At 32.7% G+C, this 22382-nt stretch overlaps 1 protein-coding gene across 5 annotated transcripts in view; it reads left to right on the top strand.

The window, feature by feature from the left end:
- The window catches only part of SCAF4 (SR-related CTD associated factor 4), a 91406-nt gene that overhangs the window by 18289 nt on the left and 50735 nt on the right, over window positions 1-22382 (top strand). For all 5 annotated transcript variants that reach the window (XM_074300664.1, XM_074300667.1, XM_074300666.1 and 2 more), the window contains exons 2-4: window positions 9710-9793; window positions 10214-10258; window positions 13225-13386. In XM_074300664.1, coding sequence (XP_074156765.1) covers window positions 9710-9793; window positions 10214-10258; window positions 13225-13386 — 291 coding nt within the window. The remainder of the gene's footprint in view (window positions 1-9709; window positions 9794-10213; window positions 10259-13224; window positions 13387-22382) is intronic.

Raw genomic sequence — 22382 nt, forward strand, 5'->3', positions numbered from 1 at the left:
TAATTATTGGCTATGAGCTTATGTATATCCTTTGCCTTTTGGACTATCATATACCAATGTCACTGTTCTTTTGTATTGATGGTTACTTAATTGTGATCCTGATTGTAGCTCTTTGTTTCTTTCTGATTCCTTACTATTGCATTTACTTGGAAGCTCCAAATTTTAGTTTTGATGTTCTGGAAAGTTTTCCATTTGAAGTTAATTTTAAGAGGTGACTGTTTTTTTGTTTTTTTTTTTTTCTGTTTTCCTACATTTCTCTGTTCTTCTGAAAGATTTTTTTTCCAGCATTCTGTTTTGACTTTTTTTGGGGGGGAGGGGGCATTATGATTATTCAGATGGTGATTATTTTCTTTTCTGCTTAATCTATTTTTCAAGTCCTTTTTTTTTTTTTTTTTTTTTTTGCTTTGAAATATATTTTCTTTTGTCTTTTGTTTTTAATATTTCTTGTTGCTTCATGAAATCATTGATTCCTATTTGGTCCATTCTAATTTTCAGGGAGTATGTTGTTTGGAAAAAACAAACCTTTATTTCATCTTTTCCAGTTATTCTAGCCAGGTTTTTACCCAAGTTGTATTTTTTTCTCTGAGATATTGCTCATAGATCTTTTGGACTTACTCTTTTCTGCATTTGTGTAGTAGTCCTTCCATAATAGGTTATTCTTTTGTTTCTCTATCCTTCCAGTCTACTTTCTAACTTTAGACTTGTCAGACTAATACAGAGAAGATCTAGCTTTCTTGGATTTTGAGTGGTTTGTTATTCTATGACTGTAGGTTTTTGGTTTTCCCAAAAACCTGGGAACAAATATGATTGCTGCTTCTCTGTTCTGAGATTTGAAAATTCGTGTATTTGAGTCTGAGCAAGAATAGACTGCTGCTCAACTCTGTCCCAGCTGGAAAGTTATTTATTCAAAATGGAATAATTGTGGCTACTATTTGGTCTGGAATTTCTGCCCTTGTTATTCCTCAGCAGGCTAGGCTAGATTTTGAAAATGAGATCTTGCTGTTTGGGGAGCTAAGACACACTACTGATGCTGCTGGCTTCTTAACATTCTCCTTTTTTTAACTTGTACCCAGGAACTTCCTACTTGGAAACACTATTCAGAAGTGAAAAAGGACCTGTGCACCAGAGTGACCAAGCTGCTAGTTTGTATCTATCCCTATCCCCATTGCAGTGATCTAGTAAAGACCATGTGGAGCCAGACTCCATTGCCAATGTCCTTGGACTTCTTTGTCTGTCTTCCTATGCTGAATGGGACTAGACAAGTGACTGAATGTGTGGCATTTTTCCTTGATTTTCTTATTAGGATTCAATCCAATGAATTTTCTAAATTTCTTTAAAATAGTTTAAATAGGAGAGTTCATTACACTGCTTCCCAATATTCCCTTTCCTTCCCTTGACTTTTCTTGGGAAATCAGCTAAACTATAGTAGATATAAAATGATTCAGAAATTAGATTATATAGTTTGCAAATTATATTAATGATTCATGCAGTGTAGTTGTTTCTGTAAAGTTGTACATGATTTTTATGTTTTCATTTGTGATTAAATTAATTTTACTTCTGGAACCAGTAAATACTGATTAATAAATACTTAAATATTCTAGGAAAGTTCACTATTGGTTTGGTGAATCTTTTTTTTTTTTTTTGCAAGAATTTATTAAGCATATATTATATGCCTGGTAGTATTTTTTTTTTTTTTTTTTAAGTGAAGGATCATCTACTTCATCTAAATTGAAAAAAACTACAGTCTGGTTTTGTTGGCATTGTTGGAATATTCTTCCTATTCTTGTCTTTGGTAGAATGCTGATCTAAAATTATAGGCTCATGGAATCCCAGAATTTAAGAGTTTTAAGAAACTTTAGTCAATATCCATTGCAAGCTATACCTAAAGATGAATCTCCAGTGTAACAGATCCAAAAAGTGGTCATCTAGTCAAAATAAAGATTTTTTTTTTAATTAATTTTATAATTATAACATTTTTTGACAGTACATATGCATAGGTAATTTTTTACAACATTATCCCTTGTACTTCCTTCTGTTCTGAATTTTTCCCCTCCTTCCTTCCACCCCCTCCCCTTTCATGGCAGGCACATACCTAGTTATAATATATCCTAGGTACAATATATATGTGCAGAACCGAATTTTGTTGTTATTATTGCAAAGGAAGAATTGGATTCGGAAGGTAAAAATAACCCTAGGGAGGAAAACAACAACAAAAAAAATGCTAACAGTTTACACTCATTTCCCAGTGTTCCTTCTCTGGGTGTAGCTGATTCTGTCCATCATTGATCAGTTGGAATTAGATTAGCTCTACTCTATGTTGAAGATATCCACTTCCATCAGAATACATCCTCATATAGTATTGTTGTTGAAGTGTATGATGATCTCCTAGTTCTGTTCATTTCACTCAGCATCAGTTCATGTAAGTCTCCAAGCCTCTCTGTATTCATCCTGTTGGTCATTTCTTACAGAACAATAATATTCCATAACATTCATATACCACAGTTTACCCAACCATTCTCTAATTGATGGACATCCATTCATCTTCCAGTTTCTAGCCACTACAAAAAGGGCTGCCACAAACATTTTGGCACATACAGGTCCCTTTCCCTTCTTTAGTATTTCCTTGGGATATAAGCCCAGTAGTAGCACTGCTGGGTCAAAGGGTATGCACAGTTTGATAACTTTTTGGGCATAATTCCAGATTGCTCCCCAGAATGGTTGGATTTTTTTTCACAACTCCACCAACAATGCCTCAGTGTCCCAGTTTTCCCATATCCCCTCTAACATTCATCATTATTTGTTCCTGTCATCTTAGCCAACCTGACAGGTATGTAGTGGTATCTCAGAGTTATCTTAATTTGTATTTCTTTGATCAATAGTGATTTAGAACACTTTCATATGAGTGGAAATAGTTTCAATTTCATCATCTGAAAATTGTTCATATCCTTTGACCATTTATCACTTGGAGAATGGCTTGATTTCTTATAAATTAGAGTCAATTCTCTGTCTATTTTGGAGATGCCTTTATCAGAACCTTTAACTGTAAAAATACTTTCCCAATTTGTTACTTCCCTTCTAATCTTGTTTGCATTAGTTTTGTTTGTACAAAAGCTTTTTAATTTGATGTAATCAAAATTTTCTATTTTGTGATCAATAATGATCTCTAGTTCTCCTTTGGTCACAAATTTCTTCCTCCTCCACAAGTCTGAGAGGTAAACTATCCTATGTTCCTCTAATTTATTTATGATCTCGTTCTTTATGCCTAAATCATGGACCCATTTTGATCTTATCTTAGTATGTGGTGGTAAGTGTGGATACATGCCTAGTTTCTGACATACTAATTTCCAGTTTTCCCAGGAGTTTTTGTCAAATAATGAATTTTTATCCCAAAAGTTGGGATCTTTTGGGTTTGTCAAACACTAGATTGCTATTTTTATTCACTATCTTGCCCTGTGAACCTAATCTGACATAATCAGTGGAATCACTGATCAAAATAAAGATTATGAGTCAACAATTCTGCTTTGGACACATTGTTAGGATTTTAACCTGTCCAAAAAAAATTTGGATCCTGACTCCATTTTTTTTTGGGTTACTATCCCTTCTAACTTTGAGTCTTCCCCAAATTTGATGGGCTTGATATCTTTGCTTTTATCTGTATAATTGATAAAGATGTTTTATTGAACTAAACAAACAGGCTTTATTCTGATGATCTCCTGCCAACTGGACATTGAACCATTAATTACTACTCTTGAGTCCCTTTATCCATCTCATTTAGCACCACCCCCATTTTACAAATGAGTTACGGGAGTACGTCAGGATTCAGTATAAGTGACTTTTTTTTTTTTTTTTTTAATGACTCATTCTTGAATTTTCTCAGGCAGTAAAATCAAGCTCAATGGTCTGTAGTTTGAAGATTGTCTTTTTTTTTTTTTTTTTGCTGAGGCAATTGGAGTTAAGTGACTTGCCTAGGGTCTCACAGCCAGTAAATGTTAAGTGTCTAAAGCTATATTTGAACTCAGGTCCTCCTGACTTTGGGGCTGGTGCTCTATCTACTGAACCACTTAACTGCTCAATTGCCCTTTTTCTTTAAAAACAAAAACAAAAAAACTAGATATTCTCTAGTCAATCATTTTCAGTTTTTCAGTTATCACTAATTTTGATTTGCTGCCAATTCTTCTGTTCCTGACACTTGGCTAATTTGGGCTAGTACTTTAAATTCAACAAGGATAGCTAGATGTTCTTTTACAAATCTTAAGCATATGAGCTCCCATTTAAGCCATTTTTGTTGACTATATCCAATACAGAACTAAACTTCTCAGTTATTGCCATTGAAGTCACACTTAAAAATGATCCTTCCCCCTTTATATTAAATCTGAATCCTCTTTTTTGTTGCCCTTTTTCCTCAATAGTTTCAGCTTATCCTGAGCATTAGCACTTTTTTTTCAGTACCAAACCATGCTCTTTATGTAGCTCTTTATTGATGGCTCTTTCATCTTTATTTTTTCATTTAAGTTGAATTTGGTTGGTAAGTTCTCTCTCAAGTATGCAGTGCTAGATTGAGGAGAAAAAAATCCAGATGTTCATTCCTGTCTGACTCTTTGTGACCCCACATGAGGATTTTAAGTTTTTTGTTTTGGGGATTGGGGCTTTTTTGGTTGGGGGAGGGAGAGTGCAAAGGTACTTGGGTAGTTTTCTATTTCCTTCTCCAGCTCATTTAACAGATGGAGAACTAAGGTAGATAGGGATATGTGACTTGTCCAAGGTCACTCAGTGCCTGAGGCCGGATTTGATTTCATCAAAGTAAATCTTCCTGATTCTAAGCCCATTGCTCCATCCACATGTGACCTACAGCAGAGTACAAATTCAACAAGTAAAACAATGCTTGCTTACTCATAAGGACCTGGAATTTTAATGGGAAACACATCACACATATACGGTTAACAAATATATAAGTGCACTTATAATTAGTGAAATTAGGAAAGGTATGACTTTTTCATGCTAAAAGTCCAATCTTAATAGAGGACTCACTGAGCTAGAGGTTAGGAAAAGTGTACATTCCAGGTGTGGGAAATGGGTAGGAAAAAAAAACAAAACAAGGAGATGAGAGATAGAATGTTATGTATGAAGAATGGAGAGGCCATTTGGCTGGTTTATAGAGTTCAGGTGGTTAAGTAATATCTAATGAGGTTAGAAAGATACTTTGGGGCTAGGTTGTATAGGGCTTCATAAACCAAACAGGAGTTTGTTTTATTTATATTTATTATATTTATTTATTATAGGAAACCACTAGAGTTTATTGAGTAGGGCAGTGATTTGGTTATATTTTCACTTTGATAACATTTTGGATATAAAGTGGTGAGGCAGAGAAACAAATTATGTTTTTTCAATTGCTAAAGAAAAAAAGCATAATATTGAGATGTAGAGATAGAAAGGGCATGATTTGGCAAGTGATGGGATTTGTGGAGTAGGGAGAGTGAAGAGTGGAAGTTAAAATGTTCAAGTTTCAAATGTGGGAGGTTGGAAAAATGGTGGTACCATCAATAGAAATAGTAAAGTTTGAGGATGGGCTAGCAGAGTTTTACTGGGAAAGATAATGAGTTTTGCATGCATTTAGTTTGATGTCTCCAAAGTGTCTTATATAAAACAGCCAATAAGCACTTGGTAACATGGGACTGAAGTTTAGGGGAAAAACTAGGATTGAGTATATAGATCTTGGGAGTCATCTTCATAGAAGTGATAATTAAGCCCATGGATACTGATGAGTTTATTGAGAGAGATTAGGAGAGAACAAGAGAGCCTATGACAATTGAGCATTTAGGCAACAAGAAAAAAAAAGTTAAAAGAAGAAGGATAACATTTGAAAAGAAATTGTCACATTTTTCCAGTTGTGGTGTCTTTGTCTATTAGAAGCCAAAGGGATGAACAAAGGGCTAAGGAGTGAGAAGAATATAAGTGAAGAATATAGCGAAGACAGTAAATAGACTGATTTTAAAAAGAATTTGGCTAAAAAAAAAAAATAGAACATGTAGGAGGAGAACTTAAGGGAATAGTTAAGCATAGTGAAAGTATTTTAAGAATGGGGAAACCTTAGACATGTTTGAAGTGAGTAGAAAATGAATCAGTAGATATGTAGAGGTTGAAGAGATTTGAAATGATAGTGAATGTAATTTTTTTGGCAATTAGGTGGCACAGTGCATAGAGTGCCAGGTCTAGAAGACTCATCTTCCTGTATTTAAATCTGGTTGCAGACATTTACTAGCTATAAGGCCCTGGGCAAGTTCTTTAACCATGTTTGCCTCAATTTCCTTACCTGTAAACTAAACTAGAGAAAGAAATGGCAAATTACTGCATTAGTTTTGCCAAGAGAACCCTAAATGGGATCACAAAGAGTCAGAGATGACTAACACAACTGAACAATAGGAGAAGAGGGAACTCATATGATGAATAGTATTTTATTTTCTTATTTGGAGAAAGAGACTAGGTCCTTAGCAGAAGAGAAATAGAAGATACCTGAAGAAGGAAAATGTTTGAGAAAGGGATGGGCAGAGTTGGATTGCCACATACGATGGGGTGGTATTGAGATGATAGAACAGGAGATGAGGCTGAAGAGTTTTCTACTAAGTAGCCAGTAATTAATAAGTAAGGAAGGACAGAAAGCTATGGTGAGTAAAGGCAGAGTAGTAAGTAGGTAGCAAACAGTCTCTTTAGGGGACTCCTATTTCTTCCTTATTGAAGTTATTTCCTTTGTGTCTTCAGAATTTTATTCTTGGAAGCTTATAGATTTGTAGCCTGTGAGAGCCTAATCTATCTTACTTCTGAACTTTTAAAAATCTGTTTTCTCAAAATTTAAAATACATGACAGATTATTCCTAGTTTTCTTTCATATTGCAGATGCAATGATTTCCCCTTTCCCTCTTCCCTCCATCTCCTCCTCCCACAAAGTTCGTCTTTTTCATCCCAGCAGCCAACTCTTGTTAGCAAGAAGCAGATATAGGATTTTATTTTCTCGAGTATCTTTTTATCTTTTGAATGATGAAAATATTCTCACAGCAACTCAATCTTTAAAATATCTATTAAAGTATTTATCGTGTAATTGTCACTGTTAGGTGAGGATACAAAGTCAAAAATGAAACATTTCCTGCCTTCAAGGAGTTTATGTTCTTTTGGGAGAGGGGGAAGCAAGTATGTCACACACATTGAACATAAATATATGAGACAATTTTTGTTAAGAATGATCTCACATAGAAAGTGATATTTAACTGAAATAAGCTGTTTAGGAGGCAGAGGTGAAGGAGTTCTACAGATATGGGAGATAGCTTGGGCAAAAACAGAGTTGCAGTGTTTTGTTTTGTGAGAGAAAGCAAGAAAGCTAGTTGGTTTTACCATAGAGATCCTAAGTGGGCAGAATAAGGAAGGCATATATGCCTACTAAGTGGGCATATAATAAGGTTAAAAAGATAAGTTGGACTTAGATTGTGTATAACTTTACTAGCTCAACAGATGTGTTTATATTTGACCCTAAAGGTAATAAGGAGTTGCTGGAGTATATTAAGTGGGGAAATGACTACTGCTTTAGAAAAATCATTGTAACTGGAAGAGACTTGAGGTCAACTGGGAAGCTATTTTAAAAATACAGGCTAATAATGATCTAGAGTATGGTTGCTTTGTGTATGGATGTGAGAGATGTTTGTGGAGTTGGAAATGATCAAACTTAGCTACTAAATGAATATTTGGGGTTAGGGAAAATGAGGAATGAATGAATAAACAAAGCATTTGTTAAGCTCTTACTATGTACAAAGTACTTGGAATACAAATAGAAAAGTAAGACTCACTCCTTTTAAGGAGTTCACATTATACAACTGTGTGGATAGTTTCTTCTGCTAGTCAGATGGTAAAGACTTGAGGTTCTTAGGACTCAGCTCAAAACAAATATCAATATGTTTTTCTTAATGTCATTTTCACTCATGAAAATTATTTCAGTTTCTGATGCTGAACTATTTGTTAATGCCAAGGACTTTTGTGGCAACACTTTTCTTCACTGCATCTTTTGTTGTTGTTGTTGTTGTTGTTGTTATTTCATGGCTTTATTCCATATTTGTAACAATACAATAAACTGGTTGGACAGAAATTTCTCCTACAATCACAAAATATTCACTTAAAAATTCCTCTTCAGGAAAAATGATCCTCTACCTCTATATATCATCCTTTAGCTTTATCTTGACCTTATTATTATTATTTTTTAATACCAGGAGCAATCTGATGAACGAATGTTCTGGATAATCAATCCATGTCCCTCACCTCTTTATTAAAACACTCTTCTCTGCATCTTTGATAGCTATTGTTGCAGCACTGGCACGGATCAGCTGCCAAGTTGCACATCCATAGAAATTTCAGGTTAAGGGCACTGGATTGGAAGTATTTGGAAACATTGTGATTCCCAAGCCTCTTAATTTAAGGGTCCTAGAAAGAATTAAGTACTTGTAGATTGTAAACCTGGGTGATAGTGGAAGTTCAGGGGAGGATGAACTTAGGTGTGGGAGAGCAGGGAAAAATAATGAGTTCTATCTTGGATACTGGGAGTTTGGGATGGCATGGCTATTACAGTGGATGATGTTGATAGGAATAATAATAAGCCAGGCATATAGAATTGAGGGTTATTTGCATAGAAATTATATCTCCTCTAAGTGAAAGGATTTAGAGAGAAAAAGAAGAGGGCCCCAAGCAGAGCTTTAGGTAGTAGCCAAAAGTTATGGGGCATATGTGAATGGTGGTACAGCAAAAAAGATTCTGAGGAGTGAAATTGTTGGATGGGTAGAAACTGTGTCACAGAAGCCTAGATGAAGACAGTAGAAGGGAAGGGAGTTGGTAAGTAGTAATGAAAGGTGGAAGAGGTCTAGAAGTATTAGAAAATTGAACAAATAAAGCACTAGCTCTGAAGTCTGCAGGATCTGAGTTCAAATATAGCCTCAGGTGTGACCTAGAGGTGTAATCTGGGAAAGTTACTTAACCCCAATTGCCTCTGGGGGAAAAATTTTGGAAAAAGCCCTTGAGTTTGAAAATTCAGAACTCATTGATATCTTCAGAGAACTCAATTTCTATTGAGTGATGATAAGGCAGATTTTAAAGGATTGAGAAAAAAGAAAATAGAGTAACGGTAAACAGCCTTTTCTGGGTATTTGGTTGTGAAATGGAAGAGAACTTTAGAATATAGCTTGAGGAAATGTAAGGCCTCTTAAGATTGGGGGAGATCTGAGCATATTTGAATGCATAAGGGAAGGAACCAAGAAATAAGAGAATGAAATAAAGAGATAGGTAAGGGATGATTGATTATGAGGCCAGTTTCCTGGAGAAGGCAGGACTGAAAAAAGAGAAGAATCCTATCTCCATCAGAGCAGTAGTGAGACAGAATACTCTTAACAAGGATGACTGAAGTTTGTTATCATTCCTATATTTCATATTTCTATGTCAGATTTGTACTTTGTAGTCTTTGAATATTATTATTAGATAAGTAAGCCACTGCTTTATTCCTTTTCATATAGATAACTATTCTAATTAATAAATTCTTAAGTACTTTTCAAAGAAATAGATTGTTGACCTTCGGTTTTGCTATAAAATCACTTGGAACAAACTAATTTCAGAAAAGTATACTAATGCTTAAGTTTTAGACCTTTACAGAAATTGTTTTGAAATTTTGTTATCTTATATTTAGCTCTTTTCACTCATGGATATGAAGCCTCCCATTTCCCGGGCTAAGATGATTCTCATTACTAAAGCTGCCATTAAAGCTATTAAGGTAAGACAAAAACATTTTATATCATTAACATGATCTTAGATTTTGAAATTTATAAGTAATAGGAATGGAATTTTGCCCTTAGTTTAGGACTGTATTTGTCTAATATCTCATACTACATATGTAGTTTACTAATGTTTATAAATGTTATTGATGGTAATTAATATGGCTACATTTAAGTTTTGTTGTCTAACTTATAAATGTGTAGCCATTTGTTTTAGAAAGTTATTTTCCTTTAATTTTCTTTCAGAGGTTAGTTTTGTCTGTTTCTTGACTTGTGTTTTGAGGTAGTTCTAATGATTGTTAATATTATCATTATGGTTTTTAAGTTATATTTTCTCTGTAATAATATTTGTTTTATTATTTGTTTTAAAAAATAGACAATCATATTACAGTTGACCAATGATTATTTTTTTCTTTCAGCTTTACAAGCATGTAGTCCAGATTGTAGAAAAGTTCATCAAGAAGGTAACTAACTAATCTTTCTCTTTGGATTTTTAATTAGTTTTGTTTTACTTGTTTAAATTATTGTTTCTATAACTTTATTGTGAAAACTTTATATACTCAGAGAATGTAATTTTGCTTTCAGAGACTTCAAGAAAAAAGTTAATTAAATCTTAATGTTCCAAAATAACTGTTAAAAGTGTTTTCTGTCTGTGATTACTATATTCAGTGAATTTTAGTCTATAAATTAAAGATGTTTTTAAATATCTTCAAAATAATTTATTTTTTTCTATAGTCAAATAGTCATAAAATGTGAAGTGATTATAAAAATGACTAGAATGCTTACATTGCACATTTAGCTACTACAATTTTACTTTATTCTCAACATAAATAATTTCTTAGGGAAAGTATTTTAATCTTGTTAACATTGATCAAAAAGTGTATCAATAATCCACCTATATTTCTTGTCTATTACTTTTTTCTTTGTAATATAATAAATTTATAATGATCCCCTACTCTCTATTTCCTCCCTCCCTCCACTAAAGCCCTTCCTTTTAACAGTTAAATACAAATTAACAAAATAAATATTGACCAGGTATGAAAAAATATATATCTGAATCATGTAGTTTATTATATTTCAAAGTATGCTTCATTTTTAGTCCTCTGAAATTGTGATCAGAATTCTAAAAACTTTGTATATTGTTTTCCTTTATGTCATTGTAGTCACATTGTAAATTGTTCTTTGCAGTACATTTTTACCAAAAATTGTTTTTCTTTCAAGATGTTCTTTCCAGTATTTCTATAAGATAAAATTATAGCTAAAAGTGGTACACTTCTTAATGATGTTCTGCTTTTCCCTACCACATTTATCTCAGTCTCCCCTCTTTTTATCTTGTTGTTTTCTCAATACTTTTTCTTCTCTAATTCTGCCCTCTTTCTGATTTCAAATGTGAACTCTTTAGAGCAAGGTTTATTTGATTTTGGTTTCTGTATTCTATAGCCCTTATTATGATATCTGACTACAACAATACAATAACAGGTTCTTAATAAATATTTGTTGGTTTAACATACCATCAGTGCCAAAGGCATTGGATGCTTCCACTTACTGTGATAGAAAGGATAGGGACTGGCTCTGTGATTTCACTGCTATAGGTAACAGCTTGTTAAAGAACTTCCTAGCACCAGTCAGCACAGTTTCTGTGACTTAAAATCTTTCAGCAGGGATTCTTAACTTTTTTGTTTGCTAAGGACTCCTTTGGCTATTTAGCAAAACCTACTTATTCCTCAGAATAATATTAAATGAGCAAAAATTTTAAAATAAGATTACAATGGAAGCTGATTATATTGAAATAGTTTTAAAAAATATTTTAAAAAGAGAAATTTGTGAACTCCACATTAAGACCCTTCGATTTAGAAGCAGAAAGGAAATGAGAAATCAAAAAGCCCAACCCTTTCATTTTCCAAATGAGAAACTGAAGCTCAGAGGGAAAAGATTTGCCAAATATTCCATAGGCAAAGTTAGGATTTGATCAGATTCCAAATTCATTGAGAAAATCTGTTAGTTGCTCATTGTTGAAGTCTAGACCAAACATATATACATGCAATATACAACAAAGAAATACTGTATAGTTTTGAATAAAGTTGTAACATTTCAGAAGTACGTTTTTGAAAGTTTATCCTATCAGGGTTGATCTGTGGAACTAAAGGAATAATATTATTGGTATTATACCCAGCACAGTACTCTACAAATAGTAAAAGTAACCATGTAATAAATATTTGTCGAATGGGAATAATGAGAGAGTTAAAAGTTTGGAAAGGTAGGCTTGATGCCTTGGTATTTTGTAAAATCATTTTGAAGTTGTCAAAATAGTGATATACATCATTTGTGTCATTACAGCAACCTTGTAAAGATTAGAATTAGGTAGAACATCCTAATTTTAGAGATGAACAAAGGCTCAGTGTGTTTATTGCAAAGATTTTTTTCTGAGTCTCATACTCTTAATTCAAGCTTCATTATTTTTGTTTGCAAAACCTTTCTAAATTTTATGTAATCAAAATTGTTCATTTCCTCTGGTTATTCCTTGTTTGATATTCCTTTCTACTTATTAAGGGTATCTCCTTCCCTGTTCTTCTAATTTGTTAATGTTATGACCTTTTATAACTAGATTATATATCTGTTTCAGGCACAATATGTTGTGAGTTTGGGATCTAAACTTAAATTTCTTCTGGACTGCTTTCTAGTTTTCATAACATCCAGTCTTTGGACTTATCAGCCACCGTGTTATTCAATTGCTTCTGAGTGTTGAATACCTTTTTTTTTTTTTTTTTTTTTTTTTTTTTTTTTTTTTTGCTGAGGCAATTGGGGTTAAGTGATTTGCCCAGGGTCACACAGCTAGAAGGATCTTAAATACTTAACTGGTTTTGCTTATCAACTTTTTTTATTCTTTAACCAGTACCCAAATAGTTTTGTGGATTACTGTTTTGTAGTATAATTTTATTTAGTTCATCTCCTTGTCTTCTCCTCTTTTTTCATTTCCATTCCTTAGAGATCCTTGCCCTCCAAATGAATTCCATTACCATTTTTTCCTAACTTTGTAATCTTTGGTATTAGATTCATCTGGTATTATGTAAATTAATAATTTATACAATATTGTCATTTTATATTAGAATGGCCAACCATGAACAATTACTATCATATGTTTTTGATAATTTAAGTCTTCAAGGTTTTTATAGCTGTATTTTTATGATTTTTGTGTGTCTTTGTAGGTGAATTTAGGATATTTTATACATCATGTTTTGAAAAATTTCTTCCTGATGGATTTTTTGGGCAATACACAAAAAGGCCAATAGTTTTTGTTGGTTAATTTTTAATCTGGTTTCTTTACTAAGGTTTTATTTGTACTGAGAAATTAAGTGATTTGTCCAAAATCATTCACATTTATAAACTGTTTTTCTTGTAATAATTAATAATTACCTTTTTATGTTTGCAGTGTAAGCCAGAATATAAGGTTCCAGGACTATATGTAATTGACTCAATTGTGCGGCAGTCTCGTCATCAATTTGGAACAGACAAGGATGTTTTTGGGCCAAGATTCTCTAAAAATATAACAGCTACATTCCAGTATTTATATCTCTGTCCATCTGAAGATAAGGTATAGTTTAAATATTAAAACTTAGAACTTGAAATCTTGTGTATTCTGAATGTTGTTGAATTAAATTTAATAATCTCAGTTGTGTATTAAAGAAACACAATGATTTCTTTGTCCTTTGGATGATATTCCAATAGTTCTTCATGAAACATGAGAAAATTAGATTTTGTTTCCAATTTTTGAGAATGTGCATCTCTTATATAATTTTGTTTTATATAAATATGACAGAAAAATATTAAGCATAACTCTTTTTCCTTTTAAACTTTACTTTTATTGGGGAAAGTTATATGAATTACATCTTAGGATACTGGAGGCAGATATAATTACTGAACCTGTCATTAATCTTTGAAAAATGATGGAAAAAAAGAGAAGTCACAAGATTTGGAGAAAAGCAAATGTCCCAAATTTCAAAAAAGGGGAGACAATGGAAACTACAAACTGTAGGCCAGTTTTTCTTGGCATAAATTTTGGATACTTTAGAACTGATTAGAACAAACTAATTTGTTTGAGATCTATTGGAAATTGAACCAATGATCATCTGGTGATCATTAAAATACATCATGGATTCATCAGAGAAAGTCTTCCTAGAATAAATTAATTTCTGTTGCCTCTACTATGAAACATGGACACCCATTGGGTTTTTAACATATTCACAGTTTGGTTCCAACCTACTTTTTCAGTCTCATTATACTTTTATTACTCTTCTCACATTCTGTGGTAACAGTCAAACTGACTCTTTCCTCACCACAATTGTCCATCCTTTTATCTTCATATCCTACCTCCAAATCCTATGCCTGAACAGCATGGTCTCTTTACCTCCGCCTCATATAAATCTTGACTTTATTTTCAAGATATAATTCAAGCACTACCTTCTATAGATTTGCAGCTTTTTATGATTATCTCAACTTAGAATATCTTCCCTCTCTTATATGTATTTTGTATTTATCTGTAAAAAGCACATTTTAATTGCTTAATAAATGTTTTTGATAGATGGTATATTTTTTTTTACTATTGGTAGATCAAGTGAATGTTATAGATCATTTACTTAAATTTTAGCATATTATTGATCAACCTTGTGCTATCTTTGTAGATAATGTAGAGAAATGTGGGCTTAGCGATATATTAGATTCAGAAGTGGTTGAGTGGATCCATTGAATAATAATTCATGGATTTAAATTTAAATTAATGGGTTCAACATGAAAGGAAATTTCTAATTCATTGTCTCCAGAATATGGCTTGACATTATGCTGGTAAATATTTTGATAAGTGACTGGGTATATGTTTATGAAATTTCCATGCGAGACAAAGTTAGGAGAAATAATTGATAAATTGAATGACAGGCCTCAAAGATCTCTCAGAAGTTAAATGTATTAAAGTGGAATTTAGTAAGCATATAGTAGAAAAATATGCTATAAATTGGGGTTGATTTTAATATTTTTTTCTGACTAGTTCATGATTAGACTACATGTAAAAAGCTCATTTGAAAAACCAATTACTTGCCCAGGGTGTTGAAAAAGGAAGTCTTCTTCAAGGCTAAATGATCTGTAAGATTCTTTCAATTTAATCTTTGATTTCAAAGTTATAGTCATGAATTTGTTGTTGTCTTTAAATCTTCTCTTTTCTCAAATGTGAACTGACATGAAGTATGGTGATATTTTATACCACTACAGTCACTGTACTCAAAAATGCCAATTTCTACTTCTATCAGAGTTAAACGTTTTTATAGCCTCTGTCCTTGGGTTCAATCTAAAGCATGATTTCACTTTGTCCTATTACTTTGATATCTAATTCTACTTCTCTGTTGAATTTTAAGGACTTCCTTACATGAGGAATTTATTTTCTAGCACTATCTGTTGTCCCTAGGTAGTAAAATAATGATTGCTTGATATAAACTATCAGAAAAGCTCATGAAGCATATGTATCAGAATTTTAATGCCATGTTACAAAAGAACAAGCTTAATTTTTTCAACTTAACTAATCTATAATTTTATTTCCATATTGAAAATAGTTCAACTACAAATTTGTATTTTTATGATTTCCAAAGTAAGTAATAGTAATATAGCAATCAATGTTAGTTCTCTTAAGATTTACAAAACACTTTTATTTTCTTTATTGATAAGTATTGTATCCATTATATATGATTTCAATTTATATCTTATAAAGCTCTTTTTTTTTTTAAACATTAAAACACTATCTAAAATGTCATTTATTAGTAATAACTCCACTACTTTGGAGATTCATTTACTTGAATGTTATGTGGTTTTATTTTATTCAGAGTTTGGAGGTAGAACAGGCAAGATGATGTGTTAGAGGCAGCAGCCTAGCTGAACTTTCAACATTTTTAGTCTAAACAACATTAAATTAATTTCTCAAATCAAATTTTGGGTTGATAAACCAACAAAGGCCAGGAGACATTTTCTGGCCTAACTTAAAAGGTCAATAGGAGAATGACCTACATACACATACAGGAGATATACATACAGCTACAACAGCAGCTTTTGGAATTTTGAAACCAGGGACAGTCGGATTTGGACAGTTGATTAGAAAATAGAATAGGGGTCCCGTTGCTGAGACTAGGTGTAGCTGGCATTGATTGGCAACTTGTTCTTGTGGTCTATCAGAAGGAAAGAGGGAACAGTTCCAGAGCTAAAAAAACTGCTAATGCTTGTAACGGTTTCAGGGCAGAGAAGAGTGCTAGTACTTTCCGATGTAGAGGAGCTGGGGCCCTATCTGAATACAGATCAGAACTCAGAGCTGGAGAGGCATGACCACACCTCTCCCTGGAACACATCTTTTTGAAAACACCAAAAATAGGCAAACCTCCAGATGTAGTTCTAAAGACAGTAGCATGTAAAATGTCTGAGGCTTGAGACATTTCCTCCCCATCCCAAAGTGAATAGAGCCCAATACAAAGTTCAAAGTCAAGAAATGGTTTGGAAAAAATAAAAAAGAATATAATTATAAAATAGTACTAGTGGCAGGGAAGACCAAAACAAACTCTGAAGAAAACAATAACACTAAAATAGTTACAACTAAAGCTTCAAGGAAAATTCCTAATTAAAACCAAGCCCAACAAGAATTCTTGGAAGAGTTAAAGAGATTATAAATGATAGAGGAAAAATTGGGAAAAGAAAGGAGTAATGCAGGAAAATTAGAGAGATTTAATTTAATAGTGTGGTAAAAGCAGCACAAAAACTAACTGAAGAAAATGTATGAATGGATGCTAATGTCTCCATGAGATATCAAAAATGAAAGTCAAAAGAAAGGAAAAAGAAGAAAATGTGAAACCTCACTGGAAAAACAACTCACTTGGAAAATGGATCCAAGATAACTTAAGAATTATTGGATTATTAGAAAAACATGATCAAAAAAAAGAGACTAGATACTATGTTTCAAGAAATTAAAAAAAGAAAATTGCCTTGATATCTTCAATCCAGCGGGTTAAATAGAAATTAAAACAATCCATTGATTACCAATTGCAAAATGCAAAACTTAATGGAATATTATCCCCAAATTCCATACTTAGCAAGTCAAGGAAAAAAATAAACAAGCAACCAGAAAGAAGCAATTCATATCTTATGGAACCAAAAATCAGGATCACAGAAAATTTATTGGTTAAATTAAAGTTGCTATAGGCTTTTTTGATATATGATAATTCTGAAAGATAAAGGAGCTAGGATTACAACCAAGAATAATATACCCAGCAAAGCTGAGTATAATCTTTCAGAGGAAAATGGATATTTAATGGAATAAAGAAGTTTCAAGCATTCCTAATTAAAAAACCAGAATTGATTGAAAAATAGGACATTCAAAGAAAATACTTAAGAGAAGCATAAAAAGATAAACATGGGTGACGTTCAGGGCACTGCTTATTAGCAAAATGTGATTCTGCCAATTAACAGGGTCTTTGCCTCCTCAATTAACTAAGAGCTAGAATGAGAGTTGATAATTTTTATGGAAAAAAGGAGGAAAAGTCCAAAAACAAGAAGGTAGCATCACAGACATGGGGTTTCAAATATGATTGGTTTCAAATTTGGGATTCAAGGTTAGCAAAAATCCCTTCCTTCATATTGTTGTTAGGAAAATTCATTGATGGTATCCACCTACATGACTAGTTAGTGTCACAGTGATAACATCAGACTTTCTTGAAGGATAGTCAGTGTTACAGAAACAGATCAGACTCCCTGTCATTCACCTGCATCTTTTAAGGTTAACAGATTTCCTTGATGTAAGAAAAGAACAAAGAATAATAAATTATTCTTACTTGATAGGTTATAATATCATAACACTAACATCTAATGAATTAACAATTTCATAGTGTCCAAATTAAAATAATTAAACTTTCCAGTGATACAATTTCCTTTACTTCTCCCCTTCCCCCAGGCACTTGATTAAGTGACTTGCCTAGAGTCACACAGCTGGGAAGTATTAAGTGTCTGAGATTAGATTTGAATTTGGGTGATCCTGTTACCTTTACTTCTTAACAATATTTGTTATACAATGTTCTCAATATTTAGAATATAAGAAAATTTAGAAATACAAAAATATGTGCACTATCATAAAACAAAACTTAGTACCAGTCAGATGATATCAATTCATACAAATTATATTACAGAAATTCATTCATTTTTATCCTATTGGCATTTTATTCTACTCACATTTAAAACCCAATATAGAATTACCCAGTATGGGGTAAAGTCAACTAAATAATAGTAGTAATAATGTTAACACCTACATGGTGCTTACCATATACCAGACACCATGTTAAACATTTCATAATTGTTATGTATCATTTTTATCCTTAAAATAACTATTGAGTTATCTGGGAATTGAGGCAAATAGAGGTCAGGTAACTTGTTTGAGGTTTCATAGCTAACATTTCCAAGACCAGATTTTGATCCAAGATTCTTCCAGGCATGATTATTAACCCAATTTGAAATAGTGAATATAATTCATATTGGGTTCTAATTTATCACAGTCTATTATAGAGTAAATTTTCATCCAAATCAAATCTAGATTTTTAATTACTAATTGTAATATTTAAAACTTTAAAAATAAAGTTTCCAAGGGCCATTATACTTCAATATTTCAAAATATAGAGCCCTTTATTATTAATTAGTTAAATTTCAGAAATTCTTGGCTGGTATTCTATACACTGTGTTACCTAGCTGCCCCCTTTTCTTAGTTTACCAAAACAGTTCTATTTTTACCACTTACAAAAAAAAATAAAGCAATATCACAAAACATTCTTCCAAATTAAAATTTACTTACTCTTCAGTTGCTCCTTAATTTAAACACACTTTTTTTGAGGAGTCAATAGTCACCTTTCCCCCAAAACTAAGACAAATTTTTCACTACCTTTATCTAGTGATAAAGATTTAATTGTTTTTTTCATGTAATTTCCAGGGTTTTGTTTGCTTTTCCTTAAAAACAGTTTCTACAATTACCCCAAAATTCACTAAAACCTTTCAGTGTTTATAAAGATGGTTAAACAATTTAGAAATTCAGTCACAAATTTAATCTCAAATTAAAAACACCATAAATTAGGGAACAACGATTCTCTTATCTGTCTTTATCTCTTACCTGGACAATGTTTAGAAATGTAGAGAGAAAAGATTATCATTTTTTTCCTGTATCTATAACCTCTTTACACACACACACACACACACACACACACACACACACACACACACACACACACACACACACAACTTTTGCCAATTAGATGTAAAAAATAATTTTTTTGTTTTAAATTTTGAGTTCTAAATTTTCCTTTCCCTCCTTCTTCATTGACAAGACAAGGAATTTGATGTAGTTTATACACATTCAATCATATAAAACATTTATATATTAGTTGTTTTGTAAAAGAACACAGAACAAAAACCAAAACAAATAAAGTTTAAAAATGTATACTTTGATCTGTATTCAGACTCTGTCAGTTCTTTCTTTGGAGGTGGATATAATTTTTCATTAACTCCTTTGAATTAAATCGTTAATTTGCGAATTATAGTGACGATGATTTTTAAACAGTATTTCTGTGAGGTTCTGCTGGTTCTGTTCACTTCACTTTGCATCAGTTCAGATAAATCAAAAAAAGACAATTTTTCTGAAGACATGTAATTACTTAGAAAAGTTTACATCCTTTTTCCCAGGAAGAAAGTTTATTTTACCCAGAAAATATCACAAGACAGATACAAAACAGAAGCACTTGCCATCAAAGTCTTCCTCTTTATTCTTCACTAGAAATTTATGAGGGTTAGATCCTTGCTAGCTGGGAGAGCTTTTTTTTTTTTTTTTTTTTTTTTTTTTTTTTTAACCACCTTTTTTCTAGTTTTTCCACTTGAGCACATATTTTTAAAGTTCCTAATTCATGTAATAGAAATCAGTGTGCACAATTTCAAAATTACAAGTCATTTTTCAACAGTGTACAACTCTTCATGACCCAGTTTGGGGTTTTCTTTGCAAAAATGCTATTTCCTTCTATAGGTAATTCACAGATGAGGAAACTGAGGCAAACAGGATTAAATGATTTGTCTAGTGTCACACAGCTAATAAGTTTCTGAGACTAAATTTGAACTAAGGAAGATTCCATTTCCTGAGTCTAGGTCTAGCATCTAATGGTATCTATTTGCTCTCATATATCTGACTAATTTTGCTCTGGCTTTTGAGTTAGAAACTTTCAACTGGGAATGTTTCTATGTTTCCAGGCTTTTTCCAACTCCTTGAATGGGAAACATCCCACTGGCTTGAAGTGTGGGGTCCTCTTTAAAGAGAGAAAAATTCCCTAGGGGCCTTTTAATGACTTCTCTGAAGGGATATGGATGGCATAAGAGCATCCTTTGGAGAGAAAAAAAATTTTCAAGGGTCTAATCTCTGAAAGAAATTTCCCAGATTGTCACTTGCTAGTCAGTCACACTAAACACAAACAGTACTCCTAGGCAAACAAATTAGCAACTTCCCCAACAGTTTAGGGGCTTTGCTTTGGCTCATAAGGGTTGGGATTCGGAGGAAAGTGGGATTTCTGCTGCAGTTTTCTGAGAAGAAATTCTCTCTTCTTTACTCTTGTCCCCATGCCCTTAATATACCATCTTAGGACTCAGGTTGCTCTAAAGACCAGTCTTCTTTCCTCATTCCTTCATGTTTGCTTATTGAAATTAAGGCAAATTGAGTTAAAACTTTATTATTGAAGCATATATTTGTCAATAAATAGGGCTTAGCTTCTTCAGTTAGCTTAAGACTGAATGAGAGCTGACAAATCATTTTTTAAAAGGCAGCATCATAGATGGGGAAAATAATATGACTAGTTACAAAACCCACAGCACATAAATGTGGGGAACAATGTGATTGGTTTCAAATCTGTAATGCAGGGCTAGCAACAACTATTATGTCATTATAGAAAACTCATTGGTAGTGTTCACCTGCATGGCTAGTTAGTGTCACAATGATAACAGGCCAGACTTTCTTGAAGGATAGCCATTGTTGCAGTGATAACTTACAGACTCCAACATTCACCTTTCAGGGATAATAGTTTTCCTTGATACGCATAGAACAATGATTAACAGGAAAACTGAATTTCTAAAGTTAACTCAATTAAGTGAAATGTGATTTAGGTTAGCTAACAAAATTAGCAACCAAAAATAAAATCAATTACGGGATAGAATCAGTTTGATTTTTGCTTCTAAAAATTTGTCATAATTAGGAGAAGTTAGAAGGACATGAATAAGAGTTGATTACATTTCAGTGATCTCAAGAAAAAGAAGGATGGGGTTAGAGAGATGCCCAGGGAGAAGAGGGAATGGAGAGGCAAATTGGGGGAAATGTTCTTACATAAAAGGCATGCAAACAGAGCCATTTAATTGTCTTTAATACGAAAGGGATATTGGCACACACATAGGATGGTGGGGAGGGACGTGCCTGAACCTCATCAGAATTGGTCTAGAGAAGGAAAAGGGAAAAAAAAAAAAACCATATACATACATACACACAGTTGTATGTAGCAGTCCATCTTATACAATAGTGAAATGGGAGGGGGAGGGGAGAAGGGAGAATGAAGGCAATGGTTAGAAGCAAAATACCTTTTTTTTTTTTTTTTTTTTTTTTAAATTATGTCTTTTTATTTACAAAATATATGCTTGGGTAATTTTTTCAACATTGACCCTTGCAAAACTTTCCCAAATTTTTCCCTTCTCCCTTCTACGAACCCTTCCTCTAGATGGCAGGTAGTCTAATACATGTTAAATTGTATGTTAAATCCAATATATGTATACATATTTATATAGCTGCACAAGAAAAATGGGATCAAGAAGGAAAAAAAAATAACCTGAGAAAGAAAACAAAAATGCAAGCAAACAATAACAGAAAGAGTGAAAATGCTATGTTGTGGTCCACACTTAGTTCCCATAGTTATCTCTGGGTGTAGATGGCTCTCTTCATTACTAGACAATTGGAACTGGTTTGAATCAACTCATTGTTGAAGAGAGCCACATCCATCAGAATTGATCATTGTATAATGATGATCTGGTTCTGCTCATTTCACTTAGTATCAGATCATGTAAGTCTCTCTACACCTCTCTGAAATTATCCTGCTGGTCATTTCTTACAGAACAATAATATTCCATAACACTCATATATCATAATTTATTCAGCCATTCTCCAATTGATGGGCATCCATTCAGTTTCCAATTTCTAGTCACTATGGAAAGGGCTGCCACAAACATGCAAAATACCTTTTGAAGGAGGAACAAGTTAAAAAGGAAAAAATAAACAGAAATCAGATGATGGATGAGTTTACTTATAAAACAAAATTGTATAACAAGATGTATTTAAAACCAGAATCCAACAATATGTTTACATATTTTTTATTTATATTTTCTTTTGTTTATAGCAGAAAAACCTCAGGGTTAAGGCAGAATATAATAGACTTCAACTGAACTAAAAAAAAAAAAAAAAACACACAAAAAAAACACCAAGGCTAGTTATCACAGTTCTAGACAGAGGAA

Source organism: Sminthopsis crassicaudata, chromosome 3 (genome assembly GCF_048593235.1).
Source record: "Sminthopsis crassicaudata isolate SCR6 chromosome 3, ASM4859323v1, whole genome shotgun sequence".
Classification (NCBI taxonomy): Eukaryota; Metazoa; Chordata; class Mammalia; order Dasyuromorphia; family Dasyuridae; genus Sminthopsis; species Sminthopsis crassicaudata.